Source organism: Cyberlindnera jadinii (genome assembly GCF_001661405.1).
Source record: "Cyberlindnera jadinii NRRL Y-1542 unplaced genomic scaffold CYBJAscaffold_2, whole genome shotgun sequence".
In the NCBI taxonomy this organism is placed as follows: Eukaryota; Fungi; Ascomycota; class Saccharomycetes; order Phaffomycetales; family Wickerhamomycetaceae; genus Williopsis; species Williopsis jadinii.
In genome coordinates, this window is record NW_017963653.1 from 1,167,524 (window position 1) to 1,179,798 (window position 12,275).

Consider the following 12,275-nt stretch of genomic DNA (forward strand, 5'->3'; position numbering starts at 1 on the left):
GGTGCTTGAGGGTTTTTTTGCTGTTGTTGTTGTTGTTGTTGTTGTTGTTGTTTTCTGTGTGGCACCGTTCGATCAACAAACTCCGAGAACGTTTTCCAGCAAAGCTCAAGAACTCAGCAAGATTTGCTACGCGCGTAGGGAAGCCAGCGGGTGGTTTGGTTATGGAATGATCGATATCAGCGCGGTAAGGGAAGAGGACTTTGGTGATGTGCTCGACACTGATGTCAGCGACGTTTCAGTGGAGGTCGAGGCCGTTGTAAGCGACCAAGATGCTAACCACGGTGCCCTGAAAAGCACCGTGGTGTCCAGTCCCATTGTTATGGCGATCTACAAGGTCAATTACTCGATGAACAAGCCTGTGGAGGGCCTGGAGGAGCTGCGAAATGAGAATGATGGTAATATAATGACATCCGAGATGGTTAGAGAGCTCAATGTGCCTGAGGGTGATTCATTCAACACTGATGGCTTCGACAGCTTGGAAGCAGATATGTTGAAGTATACCGAATCCAAGGCCAAAGGTGCAGTAAGCGGAGCGGACGTGAAGGATGATGAGGTTTCTGAGGACTACCAGCCTGAACTTGATTCAGTTGTAGTGCGTGTTCACCAATCATATATCAGTACTGGTGAGGACTCCGTGTTCCCTTTACCTGCGGCAGTGAGGGCTTGCAACGTTCTTCCAGGTGCATCCCTTGGTGACGGACTATTCGACGAGGACACCCTTGTTGTTACCGTCATGTCACAGCTGGTTCTGCTCATAAGGTTCTTTGCTCAAGGGGATAGGGTTGTGCCCTACGTTGTTCAAAGCTGGAGAACCTCACACCCTACTGAAGACGTCAATGCTTTAACTACCGTGGGACGTGAGATCCTGGTACACAAGTCTGGTTCTGTTATAGCCTTACCAGCTCAAAAGGACATTGTTCGGCTGTACTACTGTGCTCAAACTCCACGTGGTGTCATGCTCGATCAAATACATAATTTGGTTGTAGACGGCACAATCCTGCACTCTTGCTTCCTCGATCCACTGAAGGATGTCCCTGGTGGACATGCGATGCTGTGTGTCATGATGATAACGTCCCAAAAGAGATACGTTATTCGACTCTATGAATGGTGGATTGATGAACGAAGAATTTCAGAGCATACGCCATTACTCCTGAACAATGATTTTGAAATTCCTGTTTTTGTTATTCCCTTCAAACAGAGGATCTTCATGATGATGCCAAAGTCAATCATTGTGGTTGGAATCAACAATATACTGTCTGCTGATAAAGGATTCCTTGGTGTTGAGTTCCCTGGCTCCTTCCCCGTGAGCTGCTTCAGGCCCACAACACCAATTATAGCGCCAGATCCAGACGATGAAGTTCTCATAGCGACAGAAGATGGCACAATATACTCTGTTGTGATATATGATGAGAAGATTCATATCCGGCCAATCCTAAGAATACCAAAGATCTCAAAGTTCATTTTGGAAAAGAGAGATTCACAATACCACCTTGTGTATTCCAGAGATCTATCATATGGTGGCTGTATTGTTTTTGATGACATTGTTCGTGATTCTTTAGCCACTGATAAGCTGGAAAAGAGCCAAGGTCATATGATTCTTAAGTGGGATAATTGGGCACCTCTGTGGGATGTTTCTGTTGTAATGGATAAGGACAATAATGAAGAATTGTGGTTAGCACATGGCAAGTACTTGTCACTTCTAAAAAGGGGATACTCTGCTACAAAGGAGATATCAGATTCGTCTCTGAAACGGGCTTCTAAGGTGTACATGTATGAGGTGAATGATTCCTTCTACTTCATTTTTTCCTTTGTCGATAAAACGCTTATGTTTAGGTTAGAGGACGATTCGCTGGTTGAGATCAATGATAACATGATTGATATGTTGAGACCAACACTTTACATGTATCGGTTCGGCGATATCTGCATTCAAGTTACTGACAATTCTATCATGGCCCTTGATTTCTACGAGGACAATGTTATCACAAAGGATTTCTCCGAGGATATTGTAATGGCACACGGTCTAGATGAAGTACTAGCCGTCATATCAGAAGATGTTGTTAATGATGAGTTCCGTACAACTCTGACGGTACATCAACTCGAAACAAGTTCGTGGACTAGCGATCCTCATAAATTTTTGATCTCTACCAGTCCGAATTTTGTCAGGGTGATAGCTGTTGAGTACAGGTTCTTTATAGTCATTGGCTTCCAATCAAGTTTAGCATTTTGGGAACAAACAGAAAACGGGTTCGAGTTTCGAGATGAAATCGTTATTCCTTTCAAGGAACTCCACGATTTAGTACAAGTTGGCGATATGGTGTATCTGAGCACTCGATATGGAAAGTACATCTGCTACAATCTACACATCAATGATGAGAGTATTGACTTAGAATACCTATACCACATGCAATTATGCACTTTGCCGATTGAATTTCATTTAGCCAATGATCACATTTTACTGATTTCCAAAGGAGTATGGAGACTAGAATTCAACTCGAAGTTCCCCGTGCCCATTATATTCCAGGAAACGAAAGACCGTTGTGTATTTTCATGTATTCATACAATTGGGTCTAAATACGCTATGCTTAGAGATGATGGCTTTACAATGTTTGATGTCTCATCTCAATATGCACCAGTTTTGAAGACAATCAGCTTGGGGAAAGTTCCCAAGAAAATCCAACACATATGTCATCTCAACATATTCGCAATAATGACAGAGAATACACTATTATTCACCAACAAGCACACAGTTTTGGAGACGAGGTTATTCTCTAGAAAGCAGAACAGGTCGGTATTTGGCAATGATGAAACTTTACACCACATTTCTGAATGGATCTTACCAACTTCTGAGAAGTCATTCAGAAACATACTAGTTGCGTGCAGTAACAATAATGGTGGAACCATCAAAGTATTACAACCCAAAGTTCACGTTGAGGATGCCAATGTGATTGAATGTTTTGAGATTTACTCCATAAAGGCACCTGAAGCAGTCCTGGTTGTTGAACAATTAAACGATAATGAGATCATTTATTCTTCCGGGTCCACGCTGTACAAATGTCAGTATGACCACAACAAGAAAAAGATGAGTGAACCAATATCACTTAAACTGTTCAACGAATTAATCACTGGTATTAGTGTCGGTGAACTCGGGATCACTGTGACGACAAAGGACCTTTCAGTGCACTACTACAATAAAACACTAGACCTCTGGGAAAGCAATGTTCTAAACAGGGGCTCATCATCAATAACGTTGGACAGGAGCTTGAGTGTCGTCTCCAATAAGATGTATTGTTTTGTTTCCGGGTATGTCTCTAATGATAGCAAGAGGTTTACGTCATATACTGGGTACATCAGCAGGTTGAAGAAGTGCAAATTTTCTCCACTTTGGTATCCAAGTCCATTGAGACGGTTTCTGTCGTTTGGAATAGGTGGTGATATTGATGTATTCACCATGCTGACAAAAAACGAATATGAGGGCATCTCCCCAATGGAAAAACTTGACGAGCATGAAACGTCTGTTACTCGCAAGGGATTGTGGAAGTTGGATGAATTTAGACGCGCTTCACATAGAGATGAACACGTTCTTCACAGTTATGCCCTCCATGGAAATAATCTGGATGAAGAACTACAAATGCTTCTACATTCGGTGTCCATATGATACGTTTTCATTGATCATTACCGTACTGTTTTTGAATCTTTTCCAATAAATTGTTGATTCTTGGACCCATAAGAGGCTGTCCAGTTCTGGTCTTCTGCGATAGTAGTTCCTTCTTCTTGTCCCTTGCTTCACGTTTCAGCTGAACCGTTTCCATTCTCTGTTTTTTCTCCTTCTCACGTAATTCTCGAAGGAACTTCTTTCTCTCTTTAGCTATCTGTTGACGTTCTTGGAACGACGGCCCCTTGTCGGCTTCTCTCACCACTCTGTGCCTATGTACTTCTTCCTTGTCTGGGACTGATTCTCCGGATCTTTCAAGCTCCTTGAGGTATTTCCTTTTGAGTCTGGCTTTATGTGTCAGAGCCTGTCTGATCTCTCTATCTATATCACAGCGTTAGGATGTCATTCGCAGAACGGCAAAGCAACTCATCAACTTACTCTTCGACTCCCTTCTATCCAAATACGGATTCTTCTTCTTCTGGAAACGACCGTTCTTATGCTCAACCATCCTGTATCCAATGACTAATCGAGCTCTGCAATTATGGCATAAACTGGTGGAAAAGATTGTTTAAGAAGCGATGAGCTGAAGCGAAGGGAAAAAAATTCATTTCCTAATCGGGCCAGTTCCGGGCCTCTGCCTCGGAATTTACCGTTTTCGGAGGCCAGCACAGGTCGCCAAAGTGAACAACAAAGCGCATCATCACCAATACTTGAACCACTTGGAGGAAGCTCAACCAGCCTTTAGACGATGTTTTCGATCGTGCAGAGAGGTCAGCACGTCTTGAACCATGCGGTTACTTTGATTGGTATTCTTTCGGTGTTTATTGCGCTCAGTTCATATGCCCTGCTCCAGCAGGGTGGAGCTTTCAACTTACCAAGCACAATATCAGGCGTTAGCCCGTGAGTTCTCCATCCGTCATTGATTGGAACCATTACTAACGGATGAGATATAGTCAAGCCACTGTGAGAATGAGCAGAAGGTTCGGCTCAGTTGGAAGTAAAGAGAAGGAGAATAACAAATTGACGTTTGATCTCCAAGCTGATCTGACGCCTCTGTTCAACTGGAACACCAAGCAAATCTTTGTCTATCTCACTGCTGAGTACCCTGGTAAATCTGAAGGCTCATCTAACAAAGTCACCTACTGGGATAAGATCATCACATCTAAGGACAATGCCAACCTCACTCTCCAGAATGAAAAGTCAAAGTACTCTGTGTGGGATGTTGAAGATACCTTCAGAAACAGAGAGGCCACAGTGAAACTGGAATGGGATATTCAACCATACGTTGGTATTTTGATCTCTGGTGAGACTACTGGTGAAGTTGATGTTGTGTTCCCAACACCACCAACAGGTGAGGAGGCCAGAGCTGAGAAGATGAAGAAAAGACAGCAGAAGCAACACTAGGAATGAAAAGAAGTGATAAACATAGCAAGCGTGACGATATTAGTAGTATATGTTTCTATATAATTCAAAAGAAATGTATTCATCAGGCTTCAACTAATCAGGACAGGGCGACAAAAGTGGTATGAGGTGTTCTATGTACATGGTGTTTGTCCACGTCCCAAGTGAATCTCAGCAAGAACAATTCAAATGACAAGGGATCACGCCTTCAACGTCTCTTATGACCACCGGATAGCTTTGAGCGTAGCTCTGGTAGGTTCTTGATAAGCTTTGGATACTTCTCTCTTAGGAACAGATAAGGATCGGACCATCCATCAAGCTTATCCCTTCCAGAGCGTTTGGAGCCAAGTCTTGTGTTGATGATGTAGGCATAAAGCATGTTGACCAATTCTTGACGATATAAGTAACCCGTCCTCAAGTACGGTCTCTTGTACGGGCCTTTGGACGATGCCACCAGCAACAAAAGGTTCTGCTCTGCTCTCCGTTTGTTGATTGAGCGTAATATACGTCTTGATATTTCACCACCAATCAGCTTCTTCTCAATTAGGTACAAACCGTAGTGTAATGTTTGCTCTTGTCTGATGAAGCGACGTACAACCCAGTTTAGATGCTTGGAATCAAAGGTGAAGTTGTTGACAAAGATTAAGTCTTTGAACAATAGGTAGAACCTCTTGATATCACCAACATGGGAGTAGTAACAGTAGATAGATTTGATGACAGAGTTGTAAATCTTCTTCATGTGCTTTGGGGCCGATGCAGTTTCATTCATGGTATTCTTGACCCGTTGTTGGAAATTGTGCAATACAATTTCAAATGACTTCCAATCCTTCTCCAACGCATATAGTTTCAGCTCTTCCTTCATAAAGTTCAGGTTATAATCAACATCAAAATCAGGTCTCAAGACCTTGAAATTCTGCATCAGTCTATTCGCTTCGGCTGGTCTGTAATGTTTCAAGAATGCACTCACAAGCGGTTTGATAGCCTTGAAGTGCAACATCTGGTCGATAGGCAGCTTCTTCTGTCTCAACGCCTCCATCAAATTGTCAACAACCTGTGTTGGACGCTGGAGATTCTTGTTGTTGATTATATCTAGCCGTATAAGCGCAACAAGTAACTCATGGTAGGTATATGAGCTTAGTACAACACGGTTTCTGGAAATCATGTTGAAAACTGTGAGGGTGTTCTCAAACTGTTTGTGAGAGTTGTAACCATGCATCAATGTTGCGTAGTGCTTATTGGTAATCTTATAGCCACGAGTGTTCATATCATTCAGCACCTTCAAAGCACTATCGAAATCTCCCTCAGAACAGTAATACTCTAGCTCTGAGTACAGTACCTTTGGTGGGGATTTGAACAGCTTCTTCGTTGCTTCCAAGGTTGCCTTTGCAGCTGTGAGATCACCCAATCTTAGATATGTTTTCATCAGTAGCAAATGCATCTTTTGGTCTGGGTTGTGGTTTGATTCTTCGTAGAATAGCTTCTGAACCTCTGAGTAGTTGTTGAATCGGTAATGTAACTCCATCAGCGCATATCTGAATTTATCGTTTGGCTCGATCTGTAGTTTCCTCATGGTGGATAGAACCTTAGGCAAAGTATCGATATCATCTGCATTCTTCATGGCTTTGAGTATCAGTGTGGCATGTTGAATGTTCAATCCTTTTTCACGTCTAGAAAGCATATCAAACAACGACATCGCAGTTGTGATGCTTCCCTTCTTGGCCATCTGTTCTAGCAGAAGAGTAAAAGTCTTACCTGACGGCTTTAGCCCAGACGAGTATATCTTGTTCACGTGTTCAAAGAACTTCGGTGCGTCTTTCTTGACCAGTTCTCTTTTCATTAGCACGTTGTAAAACATTGGTGTCGGCTTCTTGTAGTAAGTGGCATAATCCTCCGACAAAATATCAAACTCCTCAAACCGTTTGTCCTTCAACAAGGTCTCTAAGACTCTTAGAGACTTGTATGGAGTCATAATTCCATCTTTGAATAACTGTTCTGTTATTGCAAATGCCTCATCCCTATAGTCCAACCCCGTAACTATGGGTATCATTGCCCTTTGGACCCTTGGGGTATGCAATGGCTCGTTATCTTTATATAACAGCATGGCCTTTCCATACATTTGTGTATATGACAATGCCTTTATAGTATGTACAAGCTGTGTACTCGTCTTATACTCATCTGGTGTAACTTTCCACAGGCGAACAGATTTGTCAAACTGTTCCAGTCTGTAAACCGCAAATGATACAGTTTTGTAAAAGTTCTCATGCTGGTCCTTTGGTAGGAACTGAGATGCTAACGAGCATATCTGGCCGATATCATCCACAGCAGAGATGATCCCGTATAGTACGGCCATGTGCTGTGAAGAGTTCCTGGTGTGTAGCAAATGTAACGATTTGAAATCGATATCTGATACTATAAGCCATAGCAGAAGAGAGCCCTTAACCCTTTTCAGAGAGAGCAGCGAATGGACACTTCTGCTGAGAGCCAGTCTTCTGGTTTTGAAATCCAGCTGCGAGGCATACGACTTTAAAGCTTCATAGTCGCTTGATAGAACCAAGGCCTGCCATAGTAATGAGTCCTCGTGTGCATCTCTTGTTTTCGTCTCCAAGAGATGTAAGACGGCCTCATATCGATGGTACTGTAGGAGCAATAGAAGTGCCTCTCTCTGTAATTCCTTGTCCGCTGTTGTCGGTAGCAGCTTCACAATCGTGTCAATGTCATCTCTAGATTTCGAGCTCTTGTTCAGCAGCGAATCCATCGTCACCACAGCAGGACGTGCACTATCAGTGCTTCCCAAGTGGTTGTGTTCCACGAGAGTAGATCCGAACCTGAGCATCCAGCTGTACCTGTTGTTCAGCTTCCTTATGGCCATCCTATTCAATTTTGGCACCATAACACTCTGTAGCATCTTCTTGGGCCTCGACGACGAATATTTACCACACGTCTGTATATTCCAACTCAGCAGGTCTGTGCATCTTGGGTCCAGCAGTTGTAAAGGCCGTGGTAGCCTTAGAGAAGACATCTTATTAGGGGGGATAACGCCAAATGATCTGTATTCGGGTTATGAATCTCTGTTACCAAACTTTTCGGCCAATGCTTTAAAATGACAGTGCAATCAACCGCTTCAACTGGGGCCGCTACAACCTGGGAGACTCAACAATGGCGATGGAAATCGGGCGCACAACTGTATGTCCTAAGTGCAAGTTATCGGTCTTCTATGCCCTTGAGATCAGCGGCTTGTGATTTATGCCCAGTTGTTTACAAAAGCTCTCTGTGCTGTTTTGATTGTTCCACTTTTTTGCACGTCTTTGTGATGGGCTTTGGAATTTTTTTCCGATTCCCGAGGGCCCTGGCGGTCGGAATTATCGGGAAACATCCGGACACCTTCACATCCGGACATCTCCACCTATGGCTCATCGGGCAGGGCCTCATTGTGGTGAAGACGAAGGTGACGAACAGGGTTACAACTCATTAGAACCAATGGGAGGCATTGGTGGGATGAACAGTACTACAGACCCATCAAAGTAGAAGTCTAAGATAAATTAAAGCCAAAGAAAAAGAAGAGCGGATGCTTCACAGTGGTGAAGCAAACGACACAACACTAATGGCAGCAGTAGTAGGCATACCTCTCTTTAGTACACACACCAGTGTGGGAGATCAAAGTTCCTCTAAAAGTCAACCTCCAAGAGATATCCAACAGTGTGTAAACATTAACAAAACAAAGGACCAGTGGCTCAAATGTAATAAAAGAGCCAGAAAATGGGGGAAAAAGTTGTTCATCGCCACGGCCGTCGAAGTCAACGCCATGGGGCATCGGATAAGATGAGAGCAACGTGTAGGATCATGAGAGGAACAATGCAAGCGAGCGTAAAGGAATCATTATCATCAAGGGAGTCAAAAAAAGAATATTCATGGCGGGGAACTCCCGCCTCCATGAGAAGGACAAACAAATGTGCAAGGAGTAAACGTCTCGGTGCACGTTCAAACCGTGCTCTTCAGCGGAGCATCAGCGGTCACTCCGCCATACGTCGGAACAGCGTTGTAAAAAGAGTCCTTCACTTCGCCTGCAACGGTGGCAACGATCTCGTTGTTTGAATCCAAGATATAGCCTTGATCGCTGTTATCTGGGAAGACAGTGGCGCAGTCGTTGCACAGTGGCGACTTGACGAACTCGTTGTACGCCTCTGGCGAGGTGAGCTCGATCGGCGTTGTGTTGATTCTCAGTGTCATCTTGGTTGTGGTAGTATTCAAAGTAGTAGTTATAGCCTCTTGAACAAGTCAACAGCACAGAACAAAAGACATCTTCCGGTGGAAATGACCAACGCTTTATATACCACAAAACAGGAAATGCCAATGAAAGACTGAAAGGAGTCGGAACGTCATCTCTGCATCAAAAGTTACATCAAGCAGTTCTGACTAATTATCTGTGGCCCTACTGCAAACGGTTGTAAAGGGTTGTAAATTGAATGCAGATAAGCACCTCAAGACACCGGGAAAATTTTTACTTTCTCATCTGTCTCGTCTAATCTATGGAGAATCGGAACTTACAACCTGACGGGCCTAGACCTCGTGATAAGACTGCTGTGTATTGGGTAGCGTAGTTGGCCTGAGGTTTCCTGGTGCTTTCTGTGTGCCGTTGATAACCCTTTCGCTCAATGAGATCATAGCAACCTCTCGCTCTCCCTCTGCCTACGCTCCCCCTCTGCCTACGCTCCCCCTCTACCTACGCTGCCTACGCTGTCTACACTGCTTGTGATCATCTACCGGACCGGTGCGCTGCCCTCCAGTGCGGTCACCGGTGGTGCCAGGCCATCCAAGCGTTGTTAGGAGATTGCGGTCACATAGTCTCGGGTTCCTTGATCCGAGCAACAGAGTAGTCGCTTGGTGCGGTAGCGGCCATCTGATCGGCTACCGAGGTCGCATTCGGTAATGTTATCCCGCGGTGGCCAGGGGTTCTTCCAGGTGGTGGGACGCTGTTAGGTGCTGGCTGTTAACTGGTGGCTGTTAACTGGTGGCTGTTGGCTGTTACAGGGGAGTTGTCAGCTGCCTGCCATTATAGTGTACGGTCCATCAGCGAGTGGTACAACACTGCTGCAGAAGCTATCGTGCAATTGCATGTTATTCGGCATCTATATCGTAACAATGGTACATACAACGCGCATCACAGATGTTCGAGCATTCACTTGAGCTCCTTCTCAAAGACTGGGAACTTCAGCCCGTGACATCCCTTGTAGCCGGCATTCTTTGGCTGTTCCCAACCCTCGAGCAGAGAATCGTCAGTGATCTTGTAGACCTCGATGCCCAGTGGTCTGCAGCAATCAACCATGTCAACCTTGGTGTCCTCGTCTCCTTCACCCCAGTCCCACGCACTCAAATCGCCACCTGGACATGCGCTGATTGCACACAGAAGGTCAACCTCTGCAAAGAACTCAAAGTAGTCACCTGGGATCGCAGGACACGTCTCCATGTAGTAACGGCCCTTGTGATCCAACCCTGTCACTTGGAAGATGTTCAGAACGTCATGCACGTCAAACTCAGTGCCTCCGTATGGGATGATCGCTCTGTACAAGTTGGAATGGCAGTGGAAATCGTTATCCTCACCACTCAGAAGAGTATCAACGTATGGATCACATCTCGTTCCCAGCAGGTCGTGGATCTGATCAATCTCCATACGGTCCCTGATAGAGTCGCCAGTGACGGTCAGCAGTGGTCTCAAGTACGGTAAGTTGGACCACAGGCGGTCGTACTTACGAACATGTGCACCTTGTAACTGTCTGGTTCTTGCTGCCCACAATCTCTCCCTGAAGTTGTCCGCACTCCAAACGTTGAAATCGCAGACTTGAGGGCCCTCTGGTGTCGTGATACGCACGATGGACCCAGCTGGCACTTTCCACGCCCTGCCACTACGGATAGGACAGATCTCGCGGTGAACCAGCTCGCGGGCCTTGGTGTTGGCGATGGCATCGTAGAACTCCTTGTTGACATCCAAGATGGAGCCCTTGGTTGGGAGGTAGGCAGGCGTTGGGTTCTCCTTTGGCTTATAGACGGGTTTGGACATTGCTTCTGCTCTCTGAAGTGCGCAAACTAGCAAACTACGACATCGGAAAGGTCCATTCTACCGTCTTTATATACTTTCCCACCGACTCTGAGGAAAGCGCCGTTGACTCGCTAACAATAGTGCAACTGATCATTTATCTTGAAATCCCGCTTGAAATCGAAACCTCCAAGCAGCGCCGGAGTTTAACGCTGCAACGCCATTGGTCGAAGGTGCGGAGTTGGCTTTCCTACGCTGTCCCTGGTTATGTACGAGCTTCTGGCTTACTTCAACGGTGAGGGTGCTATTAACAAGATGAATCTATACAATTGACTATGAAGGCATCGTCGCACAGAGTCACTGGACCCTTACCAATGACTCTTTGACGCGCCATAAAACCTCCTCGTATCGTTCCCCGTCAGAGTATCCCTCCAGGTGGACGTGTCTAATACACTCTCTGACTCTTGAGGCTGATATGGCATGAGTCTCGTTAACCACGATGAAATCGTATACAGATATCTGTCGTAGGAGTTCCAGTTCGTCACCAAAGTTGTTGATGTGAAGCACGAACGCGTTCTGTGCAATGGACTCCTTCATCTCAAGGTCGATACTGTCGTCAATGCCAAAATCAAACTCCACTCTTGGATATGGCCTGGTCTCATTTCCATCTGAATCGCTTTCTGGTGTTAGTCCATTCGCAGTGTAACTCTGCATCGCGTCGCCCGTCAGCGACGTGGTGCTGAAATTCGGTGTGTTCAGGAACGAGTTCAACTGCGACGAGCTCCTGTACTCTTCGCCTATGGAGCCACCTGGGTGTCTCTCTCCAAATATCCGCTTCCTCTCGTTGATATCTGACACATACACCTCGGACAATGCGATGCTGACGGCGTCTGCGAGTGCAAGGCATAACGTTGTGGATATCGTTGGTGCATTAAGGCCGTATATGGTCTGCTCTGATAGCTCTGTAGGCAACTCTGCAAACAGCAGCGACTTGACCTGCAGGTGTGCCGATAACGTACTCGTCCTCTTGTTTGTCAACAGCACAACAGGCACCTCAGGCGGGATGTGTTGTAAAAGATGAACCATCTCTGGTGATTTCCCGGAGGAAGAAATCATAACGAGACAATCGCTATTCTCCTTGCGCAGGATACCCAAATCACCGTGTAGTGCCTCTGTCGGATGTAGCGTGGC

At 45.3% G+C, this 12,275-nt stretch overlaps 8 protein-coding genes across 8 annotated transcripts; 2 read left to right on the plus strand and 6 right to left on the minus strand.

Moving 5' to 3' along the window:
* Positions 1-146: 146 nt before the first annotated feature.
* On the plus strand, positions 147-3,279 carry CYBJADRAFT_183241 (uncharacterized protein; the record flags this gene model as incomplete). Its single annotated transcript, XM_020217067.1, has 2 exons — positions 147-3,175; positions 3,229-3,279. The coding sequence occupies exons 1-2, from the start codon at positions 167-169 to the stop codon at positions 3,277-3,279; spliced, it is 3,060 nt and encodes a 1,019-aa protein (XP_020072675.1). The 5' UTR covers positions 147-166.
* A 357-nt stretch (positions 3,280-3,636) lies between these two features.
* FYV7 (Fyv7p) lies at positions 3,637-4,160 on the minus strand (the record flags this gene model as incomplete). The annotated part of the gene is made up of 2 exons (XM_020217068.1): positions 3,637-4,033; positions 4,091-4,160. The coding sequence occupies 2 exons, from the start codon at positions 4,158-4,160 to the stop codon at positions 3,663-3,665; spliced, it is 441 nt and encodes a 146-aa protein (XP_020072676.1). The 3' UTR covers positions 3,637-3,662.
* A 240-nt stretch (positions 4,161-4,400) lies between these two features.
* SPC3 (signal peptidase complex subunit SPC3) lies at positions 4,401-5,056 on the plus strand (the record flags this gene model as incomplete). The annotated part of the gene is made up of 2 exons (XM_020212478.1): positions 4,401-4,552; positions 4,606-5,056. The coding sequence occupies 2 exons, from the start codon at positions 4,401-4,403 to the stop codon at positions 5,054-5,056; spliced, it is 603 nt and encodes a 200-aa protein (XP_020072677.1).
* Positions 5,057-5,078: 22 nt separating this feature from the next.
* Positions 5,079-8,318, minus strand: PET309 (Pet309p). The gene has a single exon (XM_020214447.1). The coding sequence runs from the start codon at positions 8,070-8,072 to the stop codon at positions 5,262-5,264; it is 2,811 nt and encodes a 936-aa protein (XP_020072678.1). The 5' UTR covers positions 8,073-8,318; the 3' UTR covers positions 5,079-5,261.
* Positions 8,319-8,569: 251 nt separating this feature from the next.
* On the minus strand, positions 8,570-8,889 carry CYBJADRAFT_166351 (uncharacterized protein). The gene has a single exon (XM_020214448.1). The coding sequence runs from the start codon at positions 8,862-8,864 to the stop codon at positions 8,652-8,654; it is 213 nt and encodes a 70-aa protein (XP_020072679.1). The 5' UTR covers positions 8,865-8,889; the 3' UTR covers positions 8,570-8,651.
* Positions 8,796-9,751, minus strand: CYBJADRAFT_166352 (uncharacterized protein). Its single transcript, XM_020214449.1, has one exon. It carries the CDS (start codon positions 9,278-9,280, stop codon positions 9,032-9,034), a length of 249 nt encoding a protein of 82 aa, XP_020072680.1. The 5' UTR covers positions 9,281-9,751; the 3' UTR covers positions 8,796-9,031.
* Positions 9,752-10,229: 478 nt separating this feature from the next.
* CYBJADRAFT_123268 (urea carboxylase-associated family protein) lies at positions 10,230-11,108 on the minus strand (the record flags this gene model as incomplete). Its single annotated transcript, XM_020212473.1, has 1 exon — positions 10,230-11,108. The coding sequence occupies one exon, from the start codon at positions 11,106-11,108 to the stop codon at positions 10,230-10,232; it is 879 nt and encodes a 292-aa protein (XP_020072681.1).
* Positions 11,109-11,274: 166 nt separating this feature from the next.
* Positions 11,275-12,275, minus strand: CYBJADRAFT_51031 (uncharacterized protein). Its single transcript, XM_020217744.1, has one exon. The coding sequence runs from the start codon at positions 12,198-12,200 to the stop codon at positions 11,442-11,444; it is 759 nt and encodes a 252-aa protein (XP_020072682.1). The 5' UTR covers positions 12,201-12,275; the 3' UTR covers positions 11,275-11,441.

Bases quoted from the DNA above. Each gene is read 5' to 3' on its own strand.
- PET309 (XM_020214447.1), bottom strand. From the start codon at position 8,072: ATGTCTTCTCTAAGGCTACCACGGCCTTTACAACTGCTGGACCCAAGA.
- CYBJADRAFT_166351 (XM_020214448.1), bottom strand. From the start codon at position 8,864: ATGCCCCATGGCGTTGACTTCGACGGCCGTGGCGATGAACAACTTTTT.
- CYBJADRAFT_166352 (XM_020214449.1), bottom strand. From the start codon at position 9,280: ATGACACTGAGAATCAACACAACGCCGATCGAGCTCACCTCGCCAGAG.
- CYBJADRAFT_51031 (XM_020217744.1), bottom strand. From the start codon at position 12,200: ATGATTTCTTCCTCCGGGAAATCACCAGAGATGGTTCATCTTTTACAA.